The sequence below is a fragment of the Typha angustifolia genome, chromosome 10 (assembly GCF_048772165.1).
Source record: "Typha angustifolia cultivar Huaian chromosome 10, ASM4877216v1, whole genome shotgun sequence".
In the NCBI taxonomy this organism is placed as follows: Eukaryota; Viridiplantae; Streptophyta; class Magnoliopsida; order Poales; family Typhaceae; genus Typha; species Typha angustifolia.
This window is the reverse complement of record NC_133248.1, coordinates 1,641,096-1,667,601: the sequence shown is the minus strand read 5'-3', so window position 1 is coordinate 1,667,601 and position 26,506 is coordinate 1,641,096. Positions and strand designations below refer to the sequence as shown.

General features: G+C 35.6%; 4 protein-coding genes and 1 long non-coding RNA gene across 7 annotated transcripts; 3 read left to right on the top strand and 2 right to left on the bottom strand.

Moving 5' to 3' along the window:
* On the bottom strand, positions 1–3,857 carry LOC140767964 (uncharacterized). Of its 2 annotated transcripts, none has more exons than XM_073108027.1 (6): positions 3,527–3,857; positions 1,496–1,754; positions 1,097–1,133; positions 698–803; positions 503–613; positions 1–315 (listed from the first exon to the last, which is right to left on the bottom strand). In XM_073108027.1, exons 1-6 carry the CDS (start codon positions 3,644–3,646, stop codon positions 187–189), a joined length of 762 nt encoding a protein of 253 aa, XP_072964128.1. In that variant the 5' UTR covers positions 3,647–3,857; the 3' UTR covers positions 1–186. The 2 variants fall into 2 exon arrangements, with proteins under 2 accessions (XP_072964128.1, XP_072964129.1); XM_073108028.1 differs by lacking the exon at positions 3,527–3,857 and adding an exon at positions 1,972–2,230.
* An 869-nt stretch (positions 3,858–4,726) lies between these two features.
* Positions 4,727–6,283, top strand: LOC140768942 (uncharacterized). Its single transcript, XR_012105822.1, has 2 exons — positions 4,727–5,326; positions 5,592–6,283. It is a non-coding gene; the product is annotated as an uncharacterized lncRNA (long non-coding RNA).
* A 2,756-nt stretch (positions 6,284–9,039) lies between these two features.
* Positions 9,040–12,571, top strand: LOC140769231 (probable beta-1,4-xylosyltransferase IRX10L). Its single transcript, XM_073109871.1, has 4 exons — positions 9,040–9,406; positions 10,556–10,944; positions 11,416–11,657; positions 11,770–12,571. Exons 1-4 carry the CDS (start codon positions 9,295–9,297, stop codon positions 12,281–12,283), a joined length of 1,257 nt encoding a protein of 418 aa, XP_072965972.1. The 5' UTR covers positions 9,040–9,294; the 3' UTR covers positions 12,284–12,571.
* A 2,932-nt stretch (positions 12,572–15,503) lies between these two features.
* Positions 15,504–19,666, top strand: LOC140768264 (uncharacterized). The gene is made up of 7 exons (XM_073108481.1): positions 15,504–15,729; positions 17,152–17,323; positions 17,409–17,458; positions 17,871–18,171; positions 18,690–18,878; positions 18,974–19,156; positions 19,258–19,666. Exons 1-7 carry the CDS (start codon positions 15,560–15,562, stop codon positions 19,501–19,503), a joined length of 1,311 nt encoding a protein of 436 aa, XP_072964582.1. The 5' UTR covers positions 15,504–15,559; the 3' UTR covers positions 19,504–19,666.
* Positions 19,667–20,992: 1,326 nt separating this feature from the next.
* Positions 20,993–25,867, bottom strand: LOC140768265 (E3 ubiquitin-protein ligase At3g02290-like). 2 transcript variants are annotated; one of them, XM_073108483.1, is made up of 6 exons: positions 25,731–25,867; positions 23,549–23,613; positions 23,335–23,465; positions 21,951–22,386; positions 21,669–21,778; positions 20,993–21,308 (listed from the first exon to the last, which is right to left on the bottom strand). In XM_073108483.1, exons 3-6 carry the CDS (start codon positions 23,452–23,454, stop codon positions 21,282–21,284), a joined length of 693 nt encoding a protein of 230 aa, XP_072964584.1. In that variant the 5' UTR covers positions 23,455–23,465; positions 23,549–23,613; positions 25,731–25,867; the 3' UTR covers positions 20,993–21,281. The 2 variants fall into 2 exon arrangements, with proteins under 2 accessions (XP_072964584.1, XP_072964585.1); XM_073108484.1 differs by having other exon boundaries at positions 23,549–23,715; positions 25,731–25,852.
* Positions 25,868–26,506: the final 639 nt, after the last annotated feature.

Genomic DNA, 26,506 nt, shown 5'->3' with positions numbered 1-26,506 from the left:
TCGGTGTTAAAGCTTATGTAAAGTTTTTCGTGTTGCCCTTCGCAATAAGGTAACAAATTGTGATCCAAGAAAGTTACATACTTGCATAAGTGTATTAATGAAGTGAACACAATTTATATAAAAGTTGCGTATAAAAATCTATTTTTATTATTTTAGAAATCAAAGCACTATTTTGTGCAAATGCCCCTATGAACTACTCTGACTGTTTCCAATGGAAACTAATGGCAATTTCCCACCGTATGTCTCTGGGAGCTGGCTTTCATCAATATGATCCAGTAGTGTAGCTCTCATGTCCTTATCGTCCAAAAAGACAAACTGCATAGGATCATTTTAAAAAGAATTTCAATTACATGCAATAGATTGAAAAACATTTAAACTGCTAGTAGTTGCTTTCTAGGTACTTTATAGAATGAAAACCATTTAAAAAAAAACTATTTTTATTGCATTATTTTCCAAGTAGAGCTTTGGTAAGAATGTGAAGGAAGCTCTTCAAATAGTTTACCTTGTTCTTGGTTCGCTTGTCAATAAAAGGGTATATGATCTTCCATGCTTTCATGAAAATGTACGGCACGTTGACCAGGAACACTTTGCCAAGCCTTTCCGGGTAGTAATTCTGCCATTAGATGCATGATAGTAGGTCATGTAGCAGCTTAACTAGCCATTGTGCTAACACAAAAAATTATAATCCAAGACAGACCTGCATGATTTCTAATGCTGCAAGATATGCTCGAATGTCACAGTTTGAATATCCCCAGTCTTTAAGATCCCAAATGCAAATGAACCTTTCCTGACCTCTAGGCACTCTGCATTTGATTTATGGAGTCACATTGAGCTTAAGATGTGGCATCTAGGCACTTTGCATAGAACACAAGTAAAGCACATAATTATTTCTCCTTCCATATTTAGAAGACACTGTCAAGTTGTTAACTGCTATGTATTTCTTCATAAAGATTCTATGTATAATTCAAATTGAATCCTTATCCATGTGCAGATAAAAATGGACAAGGTACAGTGTTCATTGGTTGATGAACAGAACTAATAGAATTATAAGTAAGCATTTTATCTTTTCGTCAGCAATTACAGTAAGGACAGTTACCTGGCACAAATATTTTCGAGACAATATGCCACAAATCCTGCAATTATGAAAGATCTGCTAGTCAACGGGAGTAATTGATGTCATGCTATTGCTGCTATGCATAAGTTTTGAAATAATAATTTCTACAAAAGATACTCTTTTCTCCTATGTAGAAGTGATTAGCAGTTAAAATTTACATCCAAGATGGAATAGTAATGACTGAAACTTGATGAAAACTAAAGCCAAAACTCATTGATTAAGACTGAATCTATCAAGATTTCTGATTTTAACATTTATTTTGGACCACAAAAGGCTAAAGCCATTCTATTTCGGCCAAAATATTTATTTTTTCTAGGGGTCAAAACTGGAATTAACTGAAACCAAAATTGAATCTTCGAACCATTACTATTGAGAACTTACGCTTCCACTCATCCATTTCTCGTTTGGAGTAGTAGTGTCTTCCACCAAAGGTGACTACTATGGGCTGCCCCATCTTGTCTAATCCTTGCATAAATACCTTGCCTTGTGAAAGCTCATTCTTGATTTCTGTATCTGAGATGAAACCATTTGGTAAAGTTCCCCGTCTCCACTTTAGATATTTCAAGAACAGGGTTGATGCCTTCTCGATATCCAGATCACGGGCACGCAAAAACCTCCTAAGCATCAGATCGTCCACTTCCTGTAAGTGCAATTGCCAATGTACAAATTTATGGATGAGGAATCATAGCGGGAACTTAAATAACTCAAATGAAAAAGAGAAAACCAAGAATGAAGGACAAGCATATGTCATAGGACTATTAATCGCCCATAGAAGGAAAAGAAAAGCATGTTATCAGTACAGGTTAGTGAAAGTAATGGAGCCATCAAACAGTTTGATTCAAACAGAAAAGCACTACCAGATGATAAGTACAGAGTCTGATGATCTCCATTGACATATAAGACTAAATTTATGCTTGGCATAGAGAAGTAGAGATATCTCCATTGATCTAATGATCAGTCTTTTTGTCTCTTATACCATATCTAAGCTTGAAGTTGGTTAAGTATATGATATGCAGATCGAAGATCCACAGTCATGTTGGCCCCGTCGCTGAAGGAATAGTTGGAACATAACAATGTGAACTGAGATTATTGAAGCTTTCGCTCGCTAGAGTAGCAGTTCAAAAGAAGTAGGCCTAAATCATATAATGTATATGAACGTCCAAATTTCCTCTTCCACACGATCTACTAGCAATCTGTTGCAATACTAAGGGGTCCATCTATGATGAACGGTAAAAGATAGATAGGCCCCTCAAGGAATATGGAGATGCATGACAACCACATACAAATGATACTTTGAGATTACTCTTTTAGCAATGCTGTTTTGAGTCCAATTTTAGTACAAAATTAGATAGTCCAAGAACATAGGAAATCTTTAGTTGAATTGTGTGATAAAGGAACAGCGACTTGGGAAGAAAATATCACAAAAGTGTAGAGCATTTCGCTCTCCTAAATAGAAACTAGAGGTTAACTGGTGCAGGTGAGTGCAACAATCCAAGAAAGGTTTGAAAGTTCAAGAAGAAGACAGCATTGAATGAAGGCATGGATGTGGACTTCTGCAATAAATGATTTGGAAAAGCTGGTGGTTGTGGTAATTGCACCTACCAAGTTGTTTTCAAAACTTTTATACCGTTTGTTAAAAATATGCTGATTATATTATTAGAACACCTAGGACTCTAGGTGAAAGGGCAAGCCGATTTAAAAATTAAATGCTTGAGTAAACTAAGATCAGTAATAAATTATATATCTACATAATAGAGTATCTCTAGAAAAGAAAGAAAAAACTAGGATATTGTTCATGGTTCTCATAATAAGCATCAGTTTAAAAAGAAAAGAAAAAAAATCAATCTGATGAAGTGCTAATATGTTCTTTTTGTACCTCTGTTACTCTTTAAAGTAATCCCAAATCACCATATTGACTCCCATGGAGTGATTGGAGCTCTAGGAAAGCCGATATATGGCAAGAAAACCCTAGAAAATTGGGAAACATCCTAGAAATCCAATCCCATGGCTATGCTCCTATAGGATTTCTAGGTGCAAGAGAAGGCAATCTGATACGCTTCCATGGATGATGTAACACAAGACTATCTAATTCTGATCCGCAGAATGCATGAAACCCACTAATCAACAAGATTTTTTTATATTTTTTTTTCTGTTCGATTGAAAGTCGACAATAAAGAAATTCCCTTCTAGCAATGCGGTGAGGCATCATCCTGGTTGACTGACTCCAATATGCTAAACCGCAAGTTTTAATCTTTCTCTAAAATATCGTCGCGTTCCACAAAGCATTACAGCAAGATCCCGGCAACAAGAACAAAGAGATCAAGAAACCGATGAACAAATTTGAGAGAAAACTAAGAAACCGAAGAAGACCCAAAGCGCAAATTAGTGTAGATGGAGAGGGAAAGGAGGTACCTTGGCATCGGCATCTTTGCTTTCGACGAAGACTCTCATCTGGACCACCTTCTTCCACTCGGTATCATCACCCCCGGTACCTTCGCCGCCACTCCGGTCACTTCTTCCTCCAGTCTCCATCTTCCTATCTACGAACTCTTCTCCGTGTGTATGCGTGTCTCTCTCTTGCAGTAGGAGTAGGACAACGGAGTGGAAGAGAGGGGGAAAGTATATAGTTGGATATCCCCCAAAGTGTAGCAGAATTGGAGACCCGAATGCCCTCCCAAGTGCCGACGTCTCTTCTTCCCAAGAGAGTACGTGAGTTCGTGAGGACGACGATGATATAAAAGTATAAAACGCGATTCAGGAATTTTGCAAAAAAGGACATGGGAAGTTTTTTGAAGTAAATTAAAAATATTCAAATAACACCCTATAGTTTTATTATTTTGAGATATTTATAATTCAACTCTTCATATTTCTTTTTCTATATTTTCCGTTAACACCCTATTATTTCTTTGACTACGTACCGACTCCGGACTCCGGTCCATGTTTATATAACTCTAGTAATTAAATGACTAAAATACTTTTAAAATAACCTCTCCAGTCTCCATTATGTGATTCTCTCTATCCAAAAGATTCGTCCAAATCGATCGGTTGCTCATCTGACCTGAAGTTTATTATTCAAAATAATAAACATAAAAAATAAACGATGCAAACTAAGCTTTACATCACTCCAAGAATAGTGTTCATATGGTTAAAAATATCTCATATTGCATTATTTACAAGTTTGAATTTGAGCCAAGACAAAGATAATATATTATTATAGTTTAATTATAATTATATCTCCTAAATAATATTGATTGACGTTACTCTAACATTTAAAATACTATAATCAGACTATTTTTTTTTTTATCTCTATCACGTGGCATTGACAAGGGAGATAGACACGATCATCGGACGGGCTGATCTGGGCCTATCGGGCTAACTGGGTTGGCCACTGTGTTTATCAGCCTGCTCGCAAGTGGGTTAGGCCGAGCTAAGCTAGAATAGTCTAGTCCGTTATTGCCTATCAGTGGTGCTGTTGCAAATTTTTAAATTTTTTTTATTATTGGCTTATTTTAAAAAAATATAATTTTGTTCCTCTCGTTTTTTAGGAAAAAATAATGTGTTAAATTTTTTTAATAGTACATAGTACTGAACGGGTTGGCCATCGTGCGGGCCAAATGAACTGGCTTTTGTGTGGACTGACGGACGGGCTTCTGGTCTGACTTTTGAGCTAGGCCAACGGACAGGCTTTCGAGCTGGTCGGGCAGGCAAAGAACTGGCCTGTGCCGCCCATTGGTAGTTTGGGCTCGAGCCGGGCCTGACTCAAAGCGGGTCGGGCCGGACTAGTACTTTTAATCAAGATAGAACACTATTGAACTCCGCTGTGACAGTATACTCAAAGGACCGGATCAATCCCCTCGGACCGTCGTTCCCTTCTTAACCGCGAAGCTTGGGGGCACCCAAAGAAATTGCATTATGACACAAGCCCGATGCCGCCGCAACGGGCACCGCAGGCGATCGGATGTCAAGCACGACGACGCAGCCTTGCTCCACGGGGAGCAGGAGCAGAGGCGAATCGGGCTGGGGGGCTCTCATATATGATGTTTGAGTGCTCCTTATCTCTGAGGTCTAAGACGCGCAAGGAAAGCCATCTGAGGAGGCGGAGGCGAACACGCCGGTCTCGCCCCACGCGATGGCATAGGGTGAGTCATGTAGATCTTTCCTTTGTGGAGGAGAGCCTTGTCGGATGTTCCTAAAAGTACACTCTGTCACAAGGTACATGGTGAATGCTTGCTTTGTTGGATTCATTACGACCTTTTGCCATGAGTTTGTACTCTGAGGTGCAAGGAGATGAGTTCTTTTGTAATACATATGTTTCTTCCTTGGAGAGCAGATGTGTTTTATGTGAATCAAACCAGAACTGATGGACTTTGCATTCCTCTGATTATTTATCATAACCTAGTAAAATAAGACTACAAGAACTGGTAGATGTCCGATGTCTTTTTGTAATCATTCATCTCTCTTTCTTTTGTCTCAACAGAGCCATAAGATGACTTGCAGAAGAACAGAGCAATGTGCTGAAGTTTGAATTCTTTCAGAAGCGGATCTGAGCGCTAGGTGGTGTTGGAATTGGGATCCGATCCACGACGTGCCGATGCGGCGGGGCTCGGCGTCGTTCCTGTCGAAGGAGGTGAGCGGCGCAGAGAAGTCGCCGGGCTTAGAGTTTGTTCAGCACGGATCTGAGCTCGGTGCTGTTGGAATTAGGATCCGTGTGGTTGAGCTACCAGAGGCGGAGGTAGTCGCAGGAGGAGGCGAGAAGGGAGGTGGAGGAGTTGGGGAGGGGGGCGGGGTGGAACACGAAGAAGATAGACACATTTTCAGAATGGGTGGAGGATGAAGAAAGAAGAAATGAAATCAAAAAAATATAATAAATTAATAGAAGAAGGGTAAGGACATATTTTCTTACAAATTAATATTCGATTAATTTAAGCTAGGTCTCCTTCGCCATCGCTGCCGTTAGGTGGTGGATCAGCCATGGTTGTGGGCAAGCAATTGTCTTGCCTGTCATGTGGTGGATATGTTGCCTTGGTCCACTTATGTAGAGTTGGTATAGTTTTATGGTTTCTCTTAGTGGTTTGGTAAATTTTAATATGGTGATTTTTTCAGGAGGTTTAGTTGGTCTATTAGTCTTTATGTATGTTGGGTTTATTTTGAACGAGATGAGCCTTAGGACGTCAATTCTTTCATGAGAAGCGCTCTGAGTTCAAATCTTCTCCAATGCTGACTTGGTAGACCAAAAGAGGCAGTCGATGCCATATCCATTCCATTTGCTTATTTCCACCGGTACTTATTTGGTTATATACTAATACACTAGGTTAATTGTTAGTCAATTTGTTATTGAGTCAGTGAGGCTTGTAATTATTTCTTAAAGTTTAATGAATTATCTGTCTATAAATATTTGAAAAAAAAAGGAAAAAGACAATTAATAGACAATAGTAAAAAGTAGAGAGAATAATAAATTAGTATATCAGAAGAAGTTAAATTATTATTTAATTTACTATTACACTAAAATAAAAAGGTTTATTTTATAAAAATATTATTCCTATTTAACAATATAGCATGAAAACTAACCGACTTCTCCAATGACAAGGTTAAAATTGACTTTTTTTGGAAAATGCCAAAGAGACTTATGATTTAATTGTTTTTAGTCTATATTAATTTAGAGATTTTTATAAATTACATTCTATATTTTATTTATTTTATGACTCACCTAATCTTTAATAATTTTATAATTCGGTCTCTCTTTTTTTTTATAATTTTTATTTAACATCTTTGTTAACTTAGACAATACTAAAAAAATATTTTATTATAATATATAAAATAATTTATAAATATCTAAATTATCTTATCTTCTGTATCCTCTTTTTCTCTTCCAAAGAAGAAGAAGAAGTAGACAAGAATGCAAAGAAAATGAAGAGAAGAAAAAAGATGAAGATAAGGAAAGTAGTCACGACGCTAATAGAGGTATAAAGATGGAGGAAGTAGGTGGGGGGGGGGAAATGGAGGTATAAAGAAAATAAGAGAGAATGGTGGAAGACTTTTTAATAACTTGATTGACGTTAGTTAGTCAAAATAATGTTACGGTGTTAAAAATAAGAATTATAAAAAAAACAATGAGAAATTGAGTTATAAAATTATTAAAACAGAGTGTAACTCATAAAATAAATAAAATATAAAGTGTGATTTATAAAAATCTTCGAGTTATAAGAAGCTTCCTACTTTGTACATTCTTTCCTTCTAATTGGATCCGGTTACCATGCCCAAAACCCAAATATTATTTGCTTCCATCCACCTAAATTGGATCCGACCCGTTTTCGATTACCTAGTCTCCTTTGGCATACTAATTAGAATTAGAAATTAAATAGTTTACTTATTATTGGTTGTTATTTGACTTTGACCACCGAAACTTATATAAATTCATTTAATCACCTGAAAAGCGTGTTAAACTTGCTTGCCACCACATGGTAGGGTCCTAATTGCACCCATTAAATTGAAAAAATATTGTCAAAGTGTGATTAATTCGTTAATTAGTTTTACAACCTAAACCTTCTCTATATATAGGTATTGAGATGATCTTTCAAGCAATTAGGCTTGATGATCATGTTGAAATTAGCATCAACTCTTGATGAGAATTGAGACTTTTGAGCAATATAATTAAGTCTGATGCTATGAAAGAGAAAGAGATCTTCTATATCTAGGGTTAGGAACTGGTTACTGTTGTCGGTTTTATCGATCGATATCTAATATATAAGTTAGGTAACTAAGTCAAATCTCTAAAGAGATAAACAAAATTGTTAGACTTTTTTGGCTCCCTTTTGTTGGGGCATAATAATTATGCCCTTAAATCTCCGTTTACTTAAGGAATAAACATTTATTGATTATGATATAAATTATCTTATATTAATATAATAAGTAAATAATCAGTTAGCCTACTAACATATATTTCTCTCTCATCTCTTCTTTCATATAATAATTTTATATTTATTAATTATCATTTTCTGTTTGAAAAGATATCCTCTCTCTCTTCATCAATCTATTGTAAAAAATATTTTAATTGTTTACTAAACTATCATTTTAACTTTATACCATATTAAATATAATTAGCATACACAATAACAGTATATAACAAATGGGTGATGCAAAATAAAATAATAATATTTGAAGAATATTAGGAGGAAATCACATCATAAACAAAAGAATGGACTGCTATACTCAAAGCTATAGGATAAATTAGTAACAGTAACCATTCATAAACCAATGAACATCTAAAAAGAATAATAGAAGCTCAATCCAATCATTTCATAGACAGATGGGCTCGCAATTTTTCATTATATATAAAATTATATAAACTTCATCATACATAAATGATAAAACCAATGTGCATGTACCTGGTTAAACTCATTAATTGCTTTGAAAAAATTTAGGTTAGTACTAAAAGACTAAATGTAAGATGAAATAAACAAATAATAAGAGTTGGTGAAAGGTGGGAAGAGAGTGGGAGGAATGAAAGGAACACATCTATCTTATTATCTCTAATTTTTATTTCTATTGTTGATCCTGTGTGTTTAGACTAATATAAAAGTATTAATTTTTTTCATCCAAAGTTAACAGAGAAATTATAAATTACTATAATACTCCTATGATATTAATATTCTTATTGTTAGCTAAATATGAATCTTCTAGCAATATTTTTAAGATGATTTAGATTTCTTTGTTAAGTTTGAATAAAAAAGTAAATAGTTTCATATTAGTATAAATTATAGGAGATAAAAGTGATATAAATAAAAGTTTATAGTTATAATTTAATTTTGGGCATAATGGGCACTTTGTAATTTATTGTTATTATTATTATTTATTTCCAATCTTGAGGTTGACCATCAATCCAAGTATGAGTAGGAACAGCTCACAGAAAGAAAAAAACTAGCATCTTTCCTTCAAGCAAAGACTTTAGAGAGAACTGTTTCCTAATTGGTTCAATTCTCTCTTCTCTTCAAGCTATAGGAATCCAAAGGAAGGTAGACAACTCTCCCTCAACCACTCACCAAAATTTTCCTTACATTTGGTACAAAAAGCTAAAAAGCTGCCACCTTTAGCCTCTTCTCATCAGATTCTTAAATACCCAGTTCGCCTTTTTCCTTTATAATTTCGGGTCTCTTGCTTTAGAGATTGGGGTCTCGAGAGGGATGGGGATGGAGAAGGGGATGTGGGTCTTCGCCCTTCTCCTTTGTTGTTTTGTTTATGATGGGATTGTTGCGGAGGATCCGGAGCACGGCCACCGGACGGAGAGGATTTCAGGTGGGTTTTGATAATCTCATGTGGGTTGATGTTTTTGTTGGATTCATTCAATCGTTTTTTTTTTAATTTTAATTTTTACTACCTGGAATTTGATATGAATTGATCAGTTGTTGCTGGAATATGAAATTAGGCAGCTTTTGGGAATGTTTGGCTGCGATATAGCCCATTAGAACTATGTAGCTTTTTTTTGTGTGGCTATTTCTATTTCCTGGTGATTATTGATATGGGTCTTTTCCATAAAAAAGTCTTTCGTACAATAGAACAAGAAGTGATGAGGATTATTTGGAAAATCGAAGTTGATTTTCTTTAAAAAAAGAAGACATTTTTAATAACATAATTTGATTGTTTGACTAGAGTCGACTGCTCAATTTGTCAGGTATTTCCTCTTCAATTATTTTCTTTTTTTGATTGAAGTTATTTTAGAAGGATTGATGCACTAGTTTGTAACTTTCTTTTGGGAACTTTGAGCATGACATAGATTTACAGTAGGAAGCAAGATTATTCATTTTCTACTAATCAAATGATACATGTGCACTGTGAATTGGCAATTTGGCGGCGGCATCTGAAATGAGAGACTATACCGATTACTCTAAATTGATCTTTTCATTCATCCCAATAATTTGCACAATTTTTTTTTCAACTTAAAGCTGAGATTTATTGGATGTAATCCTGAATCCACTTTTTAATCTTGCTAGTCAGGTTGAAATCTAACATGAATGATCAAACATATCAGTTTTGAATCTTTCGATTTCCTTGGGTTTAATTGCCTCTGCTCGACCAATTGGGAAACTTTGTGAATTGTTGTAGATTTCGAAGAGTTCAGGAACTCAGTAACTTTTGCGCTCTGATTAGTTTCTGCTCGGTCCAAACTTTAAAATTCAAGATCTCAATAATATATAACTGTTCTTTGTTATATTTCTATATTAAGAATGAACACTTCACAAGGTCATGTCACACATGGGCTTCTACGTGGAGTCATCTATGCAGATTAGAGAATGCACAGGTTTAGGAACATGCCATTAGTATCTTTCTCTATTTTCCTCATTCTAGAGCCATCAAGGATCTGAAACTAATCTTTTTCAGGAGCATTTTCTGAAAGCTCCTAATGCCAACTTCCATATTCTAACAATGTAAATCATCCAACTGTAGGGAGTGCCGGTGATGTGCTGGAAGATAATCCTGTTGGAAGGTTAAAGGTTTTTGTGTATGAGTTGCCAAGTAAATACAACAAGAAGATTATCCAAAAGGATTCAAGATGCCTCAATCACATGTTTGCTGCGGAGATTTTCATGCATCGATTCTTGTTGTCAAGCCCTGTCCGGACTCTTAATCCCGAGGAAGCCGATTGGTTTTACACACCTGTATACACAACATGTGATTTAACTTCAGCTGGTCTTCCTTTGCCCTTTAAGTCTCCCCGAATGATGAGAAGTGCAATACAGCTAATTGCATCAAAGTGGCCTTACTGGAATAGAACAGAGGGAGCAGATCATTTCTTTGTTGTACCACATGACTTTGGAGCTTGCTTCCATTATCAGGTAAGATATGACTTTGAGATGCTAATTTCCAGTTGTGGCCACCTACCCTCTGAAATAGATGCTTAACTCTAATGAGAATATCTGGTGTAAATGCTGCTCTTCTCATTGTTAATTAGTGATGAAGTCCATTTGACCATGTCAACTGAATAAATTTAATTTTTGAACTCCTGAAAATAATCTTTCACTTGTTAGGTCTTTGCGCGCTTAATAATTTTTATATGGAAAGAATCAATTGTGATGCTATTTGCTGTTTTTATTGCTGCTATTTTCTTCTCTTGTGCCTTTTCTGTCTATACTGGCTTAAACTATTTTATACCTGTAATAGATACTGATATTCCCAAAGAATTAAGTTGTTTAACCATTCTCCCAAAGTTCCAGGTGAAATCACATTGAATGTGCACGCTGTTAAGTAGACCTTTCAATTATTTTATAACCTCTATCTCTCATATAATTGACACTACCATGGTTCAGGAAGAGAAAGCAATTGAGCGGGGAATCCTCCCATTGCTGCAACGTGCTACATTGGTTCAGACCTTTGGGCAGCGGAATCATGTCTGCTTGAAAGAAGACTCCATCACCATTCCTCCATATGCCCCTCCACAGAAAATGCATGCTCACTTGGTTCCTCCTGACACTCTTCGATCTATCTTTGTTTATTTCCGTGGTTTATTCTATGATGTGGATAACGATCCAGAGGGCGGATATTATGCCAGGTAAAAGTTCCTGATATGTTATAGAACAGACAGAGTTATAGGACCTCAGAAATTGATTAGCTTACATAACTATTGACTAATCATATGCAATTGATTTCATCATGTTAAACAGAGGTGCACGTGCATCAGTGTGGGAGAATTTTAAAGACAACCCTCTATTTGATATCTCTACGGTACACCCTACTACTTATTACGAAGACATGCAGCGGGCCATTTTCTGCTTGTGTCCATTGGGTTGGGCTCCATGGAGTCCCAGATTGGTGGAGGCTGTGGTTTTTGGTTGCATCCCAGTAATTATAGCTGATGACATCGTGCTGCCTTTTGCGGATGCAATCCCATGGGAGGATATCGGTGTGTTTGTCGCAGAAGTGGATGTTCCCAATTTGGACGCCATCCTTACCTCAATACCACCAGATGTCATATTAAGGAAACAGAGATTACTTGCAAACCCTTCAATGAAACAGGCAATGTTGTTCCCTCAACCTGCCAAACCAGGCGATGCTTTCCATCAGATATTGAATGGGCTTGCTCGAAAACTACCACATGATAAAAGCCTCTACTTGGAGCCAGGTCAGAAGGTCTTGAACTGGACTGCAGGTCCAGTGGGTGACCTGAAGCCTTGGTAGCGGCATCATCTTAAAACACGGGCTTCGACTATCTCATTACCATCGCAAAGTGTACAATTTTTGGTTCTTACTTGCCAAGCTGTTATACATCTCTCTTTTCTTTTCTTTTTTTCATTTATGACCATAGATGATAAATGTATGTTTACTATCTCCACTTTGTGGTGTTGTTCCTGACATCATAAAACTCACCTATTAGATTTCTGTTACATTACCTCTAAGAACTTGTCTGTAATTCTTTTATAGGATATATTCATTTAACAAGAAAATAAACAGTAAAAGTTGGATGCATTCCTGTGGGCCATCAAAAAGGTATGTGGTGTAAATGTTTTAGGTAAAGTTTAATTGTGGAAGAGAACTGAATTACTTCTGGTTGGTGAATTGGCAAACAAGCATGCTGAATTGATTACAACAAACCTTGCCCTTGTAGGGCATAAACTAATTTATATGAGACCTATGTACCAAATAATTGAGATTGGCCACAAAAGAGAGCCCAACTACATACATCAACATGTAATTATTTGTCCCCTTATCTGTGCTGCAGAGTTTTCTTCAGCTGTACTGCAATTTTTCTTCAATTCAGAAACAGAAGATGATCATATTTGATTCAAAGATATATTTTCAGTTTACAAAATTATGTATATATAGTTTCCCTCCTTTTCTCTTTCCTGCAAGAAGCATAGCAGATCAGAATCTGAATATATTGAATAATTTAATCTTTGGTATTGTGAACTGTTCAGCCTAATCATGTTGATGTTAGACTACTACTAGAGGAAGGAAAAATAGTTTGAATAACAACTGCTGCCAAAGAACTGGCCCCTGATTTGGCTTCTTTTGTTTGGTCAAAGTAGATCTTTTCTTTGTCTTGATCTCTGTTCATCATACCAAAAGAACAATTACTTGTAATCACACCAAAAGGATATTGACTGCCATCCATCCATCCATCCATCCATCCATCCATCCATCCATCCTTCAAATTAAAAAAAAAAGCCACTTGGCCCTTCACTGGTCAAACTTCCTCATCTACTTAGTTCTTGCAAGATATCAATCCAACATTTGAGCTTCTCCTGTGATGGAGAGTTCCATCTTACCTATAGATTAAGACTTCACAAAGCTGATAACTAAAAATTATTTCTTATTTCTTCTTCAAATTTAAATATAACCATGGCTTATGAAAAACAATGCTAGAAATGCAAGTCAAAATTTTAGAAAACCATTATCGTTTGAAATTCGAATCTGCATACACTTATATATCATATTTATCGAAGTATAAGTTAAAATTATAAGAAAGTTAAGCGACACAAATGAAAATTCTAAAAGATGCTATGAATTTTGGCCTAACTACAAATAAAAAGTGTAAATTATATTTCTCCCTATAATTTATTAATGATTGTTATAGCGGTTAATATTTTATTGCTAGAGAAACTAATTTAAGAGTTGACTAAGTAGTTTATGATTGTTTACTTCAGATTAAGTTTAGGATCTTTTTTGAGATGTTTTATTCTACTCTTTTCCTTTGACATTAATCATAACTATCATTTTCTCTTTAGTGAAATCCAGTAGGTCTAAATCATGCTCAAAGACATTACTTTGACTTCACAAAACTTCCAAGTCTTCATTAAGTATAAGATAAATTAAGGGAAAAAAAAACCCTTACTTGGCAGAAATTAGAAAACTCCTTAGGAATTAATTTCGTTATTGATTACTATCCATTCAATTAAAGGATTAAAAAAATTAGGGTTCCAAACTTTTCCAGGAGTTCATCTAAAAGTAGGTGAGAATGAAAGAATGAGTCACTAATTCTTTGCACACCTATAACTTATTGAGTTATTGTAACAGACTACCAACTTCTTTGTAAACTTATTGGGCTAATATTTAATCCTACAATAATTTTTCTGAAATTTTTAATTTTTTAATAAATAAACACACATATTTGATAATCATGGTTGTTATAAATTGATGGGCATAAAATTTAAGAAAAGGTGTTTAACTACATTCAAATAATGTGAATTTAGAAGGTTTTACTCCCGTCCTTTTACTATTCTTAATACAATTAGACCTAGGGTGAAAACGGATCGTATAGTGCTTAACCCATATCTGAACCCATATTTTTAGTTCGGATAATAGCAAAATTTAAAACCATATCTTAACCAAACGGATACGAATAATTTACGGATAGAGGATTGGATATTGATTAAATTTAAAAGAATTATAATATTTTATTTAAATATAATTAACATAAAAATATTAAAATTTTACAACAAATAATTTTTTTGTATGTCAAATATATAAAATTAGATAAATTAATCTCTATAAATAATATATAACTTATTATTAGTAATAATATTAATATTTACTATTTAAATAAGCAAACTAAAAATTGTAAATTATTTTAAAAAATATACGGATAAACGAATATCCGATATCCATATTCAAATCCGAAAAATATATCTGATCTATATCCGAATCCGAATTCGAATTTTTCTTAAAAACTATATCCGTATTCGAATCGAATAGAAATTCTCTATCCGAATCTGGTTGGGTAGCGGGTTGGATCGGAGTTAATCCTACCCATTTTCACCCCTAATTAGACCCTATAATTTTCACAAATTTTAATTTATTATTAGCCTTTTCAAAAATACACTAAACAAGTTGTTTCGTATTATTTAACAAAATAAAAACAAGGGTTTAATTTTATAAAAAAAATAACGAAATGATAAGAGTAAACTGAAATAAATAAATAATATAGGACGTGAAATGCAAAATTCCCTAAAAATGCCCCCAAATCGTACACTTTCTTTCCAAAATTCGAATCTAAAAATTAAAAACGAGTCAAAAAATTTTAAAATTTTTTTTTTTGAAACAAAATAAAGACCATAATTCGACAAGCAAACAACGACGTGCACCTAATCCATCTTATACGCCCACCAACCTTTCTTCCCATTCTACCCCTACCTATGAAAGAAGCGGATCGCCTGCATTCTTTTCTGCAGCAATTTGCAACATTCGGTACTCGGCAGTTTCTGTTAGGTTTTGACTTAAAAAAGGACCCCAGTGTTGTAGTATTTCCTGCAGTTAATAATGCATACGATCTTCAGCGAATTCAACTATTCTCAACAACCCGTGAATATTTTTTTGTATATATATTTCGTTTCGAGCTTTTATTAATTCAAACTAATTTTTCTTAAACCCTTTTAATCTTTCTCTTTCCTCTCTCTCTTCCATTCTCTCTCTCTCTCTCTCTCTCTCCCTCTCTCTCTCTCTCTCCCTACCGTCGCTATGGCTTCGATCTCCAAGCTCGCGAACCCTAGCTTCGCCTCTCCTCGCTCCTCTTTCGCGGTCGGATCCGAACCGAAGCTCTCCGCTAGTTTCCATCCTTCGATCCGGGGCCTCGTCTCACCTCTTCGCCTCTCGATTCGCAGAGATCAGCGCGAGAGGATCTCTTTGGTGTACGTTTCTCCCCGATCCATGGCACTTTCTTTGAGTACCTCTTGTAGGTGTTGTGTGATTTTGTTCAAGTCTTTTTCGAGATCCTTTCTAGTACTAGATGCAAAGGAGCCTTCTTTTTTATTTGATCTTAGTTGCAATGGTAGTGGAGTAGTAGAAAAGCATGTTTGTTTTGGTTTTGATGTCTTTTTCACTTTGCTTACGGATAGCCGAGGTAGCTTGTGCTTCTAATTTGGCTCTTTACGCAATTTTTTTGGAGAAAGAAATGGAAATAGACGAGAGAAAAGTTGGTAGGAGAAAAGAAACAAAGAAAAAGGAAATCTTGTTTACCTAATTATTTTCTCCTTGTTAAATTGAAGGAGAAAAGAGAAGAAATTTAGCAGTTGCTTGTTTCAATTGTTTGGCTAGTAATTAGAAGAGAATGGGGGTGATGGAAAAATAATATAAAATTAAGTAGTGAAAAAATATTTGTCGCATTCTTTTTCTTCACTTCGGCCCATTTCATGGCTTTTCACACATTTTTTTTTCCTTTTCTTCTCGATGTTATTTTCTTATGCAAACGAGATAATTGAGCAGTTACTTGTTTGACTTTACTTTTCTTCTGTTCTCTCATTTATTGGAAAGGGTATCGTGAAGAAGTTTGATACGTTTTAGGTTACCAGGATATTGGGTATTGCCAAGTTAATTGATATGTGTGGACTATGTTGATATGTATGGATCAAGACTGTCATGATATATATGGACTATGCTAATAGATCATCATATTATAGGAATGTAGCACATGACCATGCTATTGAGATAGGAAAGAATGCAACATAACACATTCCTAATGTGGCTTCAACATCTGTTGCCTTGAATTGTTTATAAAAGATTAAAAGTAAAGCTAGTTTGATGTGTAAACAATGAAAAGTGTGCACCTGGTAATAGCTGGCGTCCCTCTAAACTATCTATAATGTCAAAAACAAATTTTGGGAGGACTTCTTTTATTACAAAGAGATTTAGGCAGTTTGCAGTTTTGCAAACAGATGCCTCTCTCTATTGGCCAGTCCAGTTAGTGGGTGCATATGGATGACCTCGTGGGACAAGCCATGTGGGAGTGCATTGCTTACCTCAAGTTGGCCAAGATGCCAACCATAGTTTTCTTTGACATTAAGGAGACATCATATAGAAGTTTGGTTAATGGAGTAAAAGCAGTTATTTTATGTCACATGTATATGTGTCTTTGCATATACCCTCTTTATTGGAAATGCTAACCATGTTACTTTCATGCATGTACATAATATTTGCTCTTTGCACACACTTGCAAATTGTATAACGGGTGTTAGGTCTTTGAGCTCATGTCTGCTCTATATTTCTATTTGCAAGTTCATTCACTTCATCGAAATTCAAGTCATTGTTTTTCCTTAATGAACTATGTATTGCAGTGTTAGGTGCTCTGGGAAAGCTGGAAATGGTGTACCAACAAAGAGAACAAACCTTCATGACCTTTATGAGCAACAAGGGCAATCTCCCTGGTATGATAATCTCTGTCGCCCAGTAACAGATCTGCTGCCACTTATTGCTAGTGGAGTGCGGGGAGTGACCAGCAACCCTACGGTAACATTTATATTTCCTTTTTGCTTCCTATTTTGTTCTTTTGGATTTCTCTTCTGACTATTTAATTCCGCTTAATGTACTGCAGATTTTTCAGAAAGCCATATCATCATCTAATGCCTATGACGAACAATTCAAGTAACATCCGCTGTCTCTTATTTCTTCAGTATCAACTTCAAATATGTTGACAGTCTTTAATTCTCTTTATGTCTGAAGAGAAGCTTTTGTTCTCAGTTTCATGCCCTACTAATATCTTACATGGAAATTTAGAAGAAAGTATTTAATGCCATAAACAATGATTTAGAGTGTTTTATCTTTTCTTGATGTATTTTTGTTTGTCTAACAGTACATTTTCTGTATGAAAATGATAAGTTTGTATCATATAGTTCCTTTTGGTGACATTATTACTCAAATAGTTACATACAATTGTTTGACATGGAAGGGTTACTGAACAAAACCATAGCTTGTATGAACATTTATGCATTGGTCGGTTCATTATTCTTAATCATTTCTCTTATAGTATTATTTTCTGAACTCATGGTGATTTCAGGCAGCTTATATCATCTGGAAAGGACATAGAGAATGCGTATTGGGAGCTTGTAATAAAGGATATCCAAGATGCATGCAAACTTTTTGAACCGATTTATGATGAGACCGATGGAGGTGATGGATATGTATCTGTTGAAGTCTCTCCTAGACTTGCAAATGATACCAATGGAACTGTTGAAGCTGCAAAATGGTTGCATAAAGTGGTTAACCGCCCCAATGTCTACATAAAAATCCCAGCTACTGCAGATTGTATTCCCTCTATCAAAGAAGTCATCTCTAATGGTATAAGCGTCAATGTTACAGTAAGTTCAACTGCATGTAATTACCAAAACATCTAAAATGCATTTAATGATTTTAGGTGATTTTAGTATGTTTTGTATATGGTCAGAATGAACCCTAATCCATTACTGGAACAAGTAGACAACTGAGTTTATTAGTGTCGGATCCCATGAAACATATATAATTGGTGCTGTCGGGTCAGACTTGGATTCAGATGTGAGACATGATATACAGTATTTGGATGAGACTTATAGTTATCTTGGATTTGGACATGTAATAGTCCCAAAGGAACACTTAGTTCTCTGGTTTATATTAGGTTCCTATTTGGATTTGGATGGAATGCAAAAATATATGTTAGTAGAACATCATATCTTCTTGTTTGGTTGTGATTTAGGGTATTCTTGCTGAAGTTGGTCCCGTTTATGATCTTTAGTCAACTGCATATTACAGATTTTCTCCTGTATATATACTGTAAAGATTCATCTGTTATTCAAGTGAAAGTTTCATTAATATTATACTGTTTACTGTGTATGATGTACAGCTTATCTTCTCACTCTCAAGATATGAAGCAGTTATCGATGCTTACCTTGATGGGCTCGAGTCTTCTGGGTTGAATGACCTATCCAGAGTTACCAGTGTGGCTTCCTTCTTTGTTAGTCGTGTTGACACCCTGATAGATAAAATGCTTGAAAAGATTGGAACACCTGAAGCCCTTGATCTCCGAGGGAAGGTAAAGCAAACAGAAAGACCTCTCCCTCCCTCCCTTCCTCCCTCATTCTCCCTTTGAGAAGAGATAGTTATGTGTGTTTGTGTTATACTCCTTAGGCTGCTGTTGCTCAAGCTGCACTTGCATATAAGCTCTATGAAAAGAAATTTTCTGGTCCACGGTGGGAGGCTTTAGTCAAGAAAGGCGCCAAGAAGCAGAGAGTGTTGTGGGCATCTACAAGTGTCAAGAATCCAGCCTATCCTGACACTCTGTATGTGGCTCCTCTCATAGGACCTGATTCGGTGAGCTTCAACAATATTTCCTCATCTAAATCCTTGAGTAATACCAAGGAAATATAACTATTCCATTTGCTTATTGCTTTTATTTCCTTGTATTCTTTCAGGTCTCCACCATGCCTGATCAGGCCCTGGAAGCATTCATCGACCATGGCACAGTTTCAAGGACCATTGACTCTAATATATCTGAGGCTGAAGGCATATACAGTGCACTTGAGAAGTTGGGTATCGATTGGAACCAAGTAGGTTCCCAGCTAGAATCGGAAGGAGTTGATTCCTTCAAGAAGAGCTTCGATAGCTTGCTTATTTCGCTGCAGGAGAAGGGGGATGCCCTCAAGTTGGTGAATCTGTAGGTGAAGAAAACTGTGTGTTTTGATCCAGCAATCATCTACCCCTAATAAAGCTGGCTTGTTTTCCTTCTATTTAGCTGTAAACTGTAGTATTGTCCTTCTATGATATATGGTTTTTAATCCATGTCATAAGTGGTATGCAATTTTTCCACTTATTACCCCTCAAGTTGTGCTTTGTTAGTACTCTTCTACGCCATCTGAATGCACAAGCAGCTGCTCAATTGTTCATTTGTTTCACTAGACAGAAGAAAACATGGGGAACTATCGAAATTTCTACTAGTGAAAACATGACAATGGTACATGAAACCAAGGGGACAGCTATTATAGATTGTTGGATTTAGGTTATATGCTTGACTGCCTATAAGATGCAGTTAAGGGTGAATCAACTTTTGGATGGAAATAAGTTTCCATATATCAGATGAACTATATATAGTGCAATCCATTAGCACTTATAATTGATATTTGCAAATTAGGAGTGCAACAGCAAAGGGCCTGCTGTAGAAATGGAAAATCTTTTTAAAGTTTTAGTTTGCCAAAAGGTTCTAGAAGGATTTCTGTGACACAGGAATGTCACATTCATCTGCTTTTTGGATTGTTGCCTCTATTTTGTTCAAGTTTACCTTTAGGTGGCTTTTGGATATGGAATAACTTTCAAACTAGTTCCTGATGCCAGTTTCTCAAATATGCATAACTGAGCTTATATTGGTATAAGTTTATATGGCATTTGGTTAAAGGAAGGTGACAAATGGCTAAAATACATTTTATAGTGGATGGATAAAAAGAGGAGAGAATGATTGAAATAATAGTTTACTGAAGTGAATTTATTGTAAGAGTAAAATAGTAATTAAAGTTTATTAGTAAATGTAAAAATATTAATGAAAGAGGAGATGAGTAGTAGATATTAGCAAACTAGAGATAAACTATTGTTTAGTTAGTATAGTAGTATAAACCTCTAAACTGAAATAAATGCTTATTCCAGAACAAAAGGAGGCCTTTAATATTGTGGTTTTAGGTCTTTAATTAACAAAATTGTCACAAATCTTGTACAAGTGACTTTCATCTACTTGTTATGAAATTCATGTTTCAAGCAAATGCTTGGTCTTTTTCCCAGCAGAGCAAAACTCATAACAAATAAGGACATGCAACTATGCAAGTCTACTGCATTAAGCCAAACACTCTTCAAGAACGAACTCAACAATAATTTAGTTGTATTCCTTTCTCAGTTGAGGCAAACCAGAGGAATCTTGACACCTGCTGAATAACTATTTAATTGGAAATGGAACCTCCTCATCCTTCACATGATACTATGAATGCTTAGAAAAGGAAAATATCTTTCATCCCATGCCTGTAGTTAATCCATTTTCTCTTGCAGAATGCTCTTTATAAAGAATTATTTTTCCTGATCTACCATCCAAAATCCTCACCTGAGAGATTTTGGTGCCTTATGAAAGGTATGACCCAAATAAAAGCCACCTGCTCATGAAGCATATCATAAAGACAGCAGAAAATTTCTTTTGAGCATTTGTCATTACTGTGGGAGACATAGAAGCTGTTTCAAAACTGTCAGCTCATGGCACAAATCATAGTGGAATACAATATCTTGAGAAACTATAGTCGATATGCTACATAACTTTACTCGTGGACATGTCGGTGTACTTGATAATAACTACTATCTCAGATGATGCTCTTCTGAGGCTACAGATATTTTATTTACAGGAACGTACTCCAGTATTGCGTTTTGTAGATTATTTCTGCTGAATTGTAGACCATATAAATCATATTTATGGACTCTCGCAGAACTCCATCTCCTACAATGAGACCATCAATGCAAGATGAGTAAATTACTGATGTGCAGATATAAATGGGATCACAAATGAAAGAAATTCTAATCTTGGCTATTTAAGCACAACAAGAAGTTTTTTTTTCTCCATAAAGTTATCAAAGGACAGGAGGGGATCCAAGAACAAGCAAAAGCTTGAGAACCCTAAACAGTAAGAAGATGTTCATTGGTACACCTCATTGTATTGCATGCAAGGGATGAATAATATGTTAAAGATCATGATGCAAAGAAAGCTATTTAATCTTGGTTGTTTAGAAGGCACATAGCGACTCCTATCCAAATAAAGGAGAATATGCATGACTCAAAGAAATAAGAAATCAGAAAATACCTTTCCACAAATAGGGCAATTGTCACTTCTTTCCATCCATTCATATATACAGCTTAGATGAAAGTGATGAGAGCATTTCGCCACAATCTTTGGATTTTCAAGGGTATATTCTGCATAACAAATTCAACAAGTTGGTATTTCTTGACAGTGAACAACAGATACCCCAGAGATTCAGCATTTAAGAAGATAAAATCAGACCAGAACCATTTCCAAAGACAAGCTAACATAAAATTCCAGAAACTGATTATTTTTTTTTTACTTGACAGAATCAGACAATATCACCTTCAAGACATGTAGGGCAGACATCTTCATCTTCCGAAGTTGTAATCACATAACCTGCACCGTATGCTTTTGCAGATAGATTCTTATCTGATTCAGAGCGACTGGCTTTGCATTCTGACTCAGATTCCGGACTATTCTGTTTTTTAGCAGTACCTAAAAGTTCTGCTGCAGAACTGCTACCATTTCTTCTTGTTGCCAGTGAATCTCCTTCCATTAGGCTCATAGATTTTTCACGCCTTGAGACCAACCCATCACGTTGAGAGCGGGAATATCTAGTATCTGTATCGTAAGGTGGAGACCTGGGAACAAGATGAGAGGTCTCAGACAAGGAACTGTCAGCAGCATTTGCACCAAGGGCAGATGATGTCGACGGAGTGACTGCCTGAGCAGGGGAAATAGTAGTCCTTCCCTCAAGTCTCTGAAATGTTGCATTATACTACAGAGACAGGAAAATAATCGCATAAAATTATTGGTAGATGTACATAGCATCAAGTTATGAAGAAAATACAATCTGTGGTACTTTCTTTAGAAAATACCAATAACTGATGCAAAACCACTATTGAACTAAATATTATAAGATGAATATTTATCCTAAATATTTACTCTTTAGGCTGTGTTAAGGAGGTGGGATAAAGTAATTTTATCCTTTAATTCCTACAGTTGTTACCTTTCAGGAGGAATAGCATATGGGCAATGTTGGCATCTGAAAAAGTAAAAAAAAGGTGCTTTTGTCCACTGTTCTGGGAGCTCCACAAAAAAGGTGGAACAACGGTTATCCTTGATGATCTTTACCATCAAAGGAATAAGTTAGGGTAATATTCCCAGCAATTCTAGTTCCAATGCAACCTAAATGAAGTACGAAGAAAGTGCAGTTAGGGCAATTATATCTTTCTTAATTTTGATTGTACATGATAAATTATTCCAGTCAACTTATTACAAAGTGATGATCATTCTATTACTTAAGGCAAATTTTCATGGCTTCAGATATTTCCAGTGTACATTAAGCATTATATCTACCATAATAATACATGCTTTAACCATCAAAGAACAAAATTTATCTGTTCACCACAGTAATATTCTCGAATTCTATTGGGTTTAATACTGCTAGGCCAATTTATCAGGAAGGAGAATTTACGAGAAGAGAGAGAATGAAAAGAAAAACAAAGGAATGAAACAGGCAGAGGATCTGCATACAAACACAAGAATAAGAAAATCTTTTGCTGATAAGCAATAGAACATATATCCTAGAACTTTGTTCAGGTCAGTTTCATATGCCATCCTTTCCCAGTATCATTGCACAGTTGAAATCTAAATCATAGCATTTGTCACAAAGATTACATAAGTCAATCATGAAGTGCTAACGAATTGTTCATTCAAAATATACCCCACTAAATAGCTGGTGAAAGAAGTATCTCAAGCATATGCAGTGCCTATAAATGGGATTGTTTGGATGGGCATATTCTTCACAATCTTCTGGACACGGGCAGCAGCAAAATCCAACCATGCTGAGATTACCTAGAAAATGGGACAAGGACAGATAATGTGAGAAACCAAAACAAGTAGAAAAAAACAACAATACTTGGAGGCTCCTGAATTACCACTTTAGAGGATTTTAGAATCAGCAGCAGAACTTCTAGCTTCAGCAATGTGTCCTTCGATCCTTCTAGAAAAAAAACCCGGTGACTTGTTTAAATTATGGATCCTAACCAACAATACAAGTTACAACTCATGGTTGAGATAAACATGCAATGCTACCAGATTCATCCTGAAAAATGCAACAGAAGTATGATGCACTTTTAAGTTTTAACCGCCAATAGAAGGAAGAAAAATGAAACATTGCTTGATGATATCATGATATCATGATATCAGAAATAATTTGCAGTTTTGGGCCTTATGACACAGGATTCAGCAACTACCAGTAGAGGGAAATTATAGATTAAAGTAGGTACTTTTCTTGCAACTATGATAAGAAAACAAATATAAGACGTTTTCTAGGGGTGAAAACAGATCAAATACAGATTGGCTAGGAGTCAACCCATATCTGTACTCATAGTTGTGCACCGGATATGTATGCGGATACAGACCTTAGATGGATACTAAAATTTAGATCTATATTTGCATGAAACAGATATGGATATAAACCAGATCTGGTCCTAATTAAATTCCATATACATTTCTAGTTCCGTAGCAGTCACACAATTTAATCTCCCATTATGTTCTCAAAAGTTGCTCCACATAACAAACTCACTGTTGTCCAGGGCATCATCTGATACCAATTAATGTACCTTTCCTTCAAAAAGGACACCTGATCCAAACGATCCAAACATTGCAAAATGCCATCTAAAATCCAAGAAGCAATGATATCATTTTTATTTCTCAATACCTAGAAGGAAAAACTGGCATATGACATAACAGTTAACACACAGCTTATGCTGGGAAAAATTGACCTGTATTTACTCGACATTCGACAAGATTGCAAATGCATTGTCATATGAAGAGGAAGATATCCTTCAATTCTACGAGTATGTATTGTTAGCAGATATCAAAGTCAGAGCACTACATCAATCCAATCCTAATCAACAAATACAGTTCTAGAAATTGAAGATCTTGGAAGCAATAGCACCCAAATTGTAGACAGTTCCAAAGGTTGGATGAACAGGGTGAGTATTTGTGCTGAAGGATTACTTTCACAATTCATTCTCCTAGTGACAGGCTTTTAAATAGTCTTCAACAAGAAAAAAGAAAAGAAAGAGCAAACATAAAGTTATAACTTCTTTTAACATGTAAGTTTCATTATAAATGGTGGAAGCTTGCAAGAAATAATTGCATGTCTTTCAAAAATAGGTCCAACACATATTTCCGTTGAGTGCATTCAGTAATATTTAGTGCATAGGTAAGTTACATACTTTAACATGCCATTGTCCTAATTATACCACATTTTGCAACAACATTTATAAGAAATCAAGCAGATAAGAGTGAAAGATGCCCCCCTTTGGGGAAACATCTTCGTAGCTGGAAACTTTTATTTTTCTCTGCAGATTATAGCATCTTTCTACCTTCTTTTCTGCTCTCAGTATAGCAAACTAATATTTACATTTCTCACAAGGACAGCAAAGAATGCATTTCCCAGCAACTCGGTTACTCTCCAATGCCAAACACAGCCTATGAAACCTCTGATTCTAAACAGACAACCTGGAATTCCAATGCAACAACTTGCTTTCTCGAATTACTCTAACCCAATGGACAATTTCTCAGTTTCTCCACTAACCCATGCATCAAAATCGCATTAATCTACAGTCACACCACATAGCTGACATCTTTACTGCAACTCTTCTTATGAAGATATTCGCAAGGATCACAAGAATCGATCAAACATAATAAGAAAAAAAAGATGTCACCTTTACAGAAAGATCCCTGAACTGGGAAACTTCTAATATTTACACATCTGGCATTGCCATCCGCATCACTCCCCGGTACATACTTCACCCTAGAACCCAATTAATCCTCAACCCAGGAACTACCATTTCAATTCAACAACATATTTTTCAACCTTTTTAACCCAACAAAGAATCTTTCAGATTCTCAAATCATCCACGTAAAGATGACATTTTTACTGCAGCTCTATTCCAATCCTTCCTTCCAAACACCAAAAAACATAGTAAGACACACTCAACACCTGAGAGCACTACAATCGCACCCCAGATCAGCAGAAAAAAAAAAGAAAAAAAAAGCACGATAAGATTCAACCAAGCAGAAATCGACGCAAAGGGTCTTTCGCACCTTCAGGTAGGAGGAATCGAGCTAGGATTTTGGTCCTCGATCATCTCAAGGCGAAGCGAGAGAGAGAGAGAGAGAGAGAGAGAGAGAGAGAAGAGGAGAGAGAGGTGTTGGTTTTGGACTTTGGTGGGGTGTCGCTGTGGAGGTGTGCGGCAATCTTTGCTTGAGCGATCGCATAGAAGTAATTATGAGGGGAATGCCAGCGTATCAATCTGAACCGTTGAGATGGAAATTAGTGGGAGCAAACGGACGGACAGGATGCATGTTAGATGCTTCGGAGTCCTTTAATACCGCAGGATAATAATTTATAAGCCAAATTACATTTACACCCCCAGTATAATGCTATATCACACAATTATATCCCGGAAAGAACAAAAACGTGACACTAATAATTACTTAATTTTAATATGTTTGGACGGAGATAAATAAAAATAGAAACCCCGGTGGTGGGGCCGTATATTTTTCAAGTGAAACTTAGTATTTTATATACTCTACCAGTATTTTCACAAATAATTATCATAGTGTTTAAAACCCTTTAATTATAGCATTGCTAGTTTTCAGCTCTTTAATTTTAAAATATTATATCTAAAATTGACTTAGAAAGAGTATGTTTTTTATTTTATTTTTTATTTTGAATGTATCCAAATTTAATATAAAATGATGCAAATTATTATCTATGTAAATTAGGGATGCATCTAAACTTGGACGGGAACTAAACGAGTAAAAGAGTACAAATTTACTATTCAGAACTAAAGACAATAATTATGAGGGTATTTTGA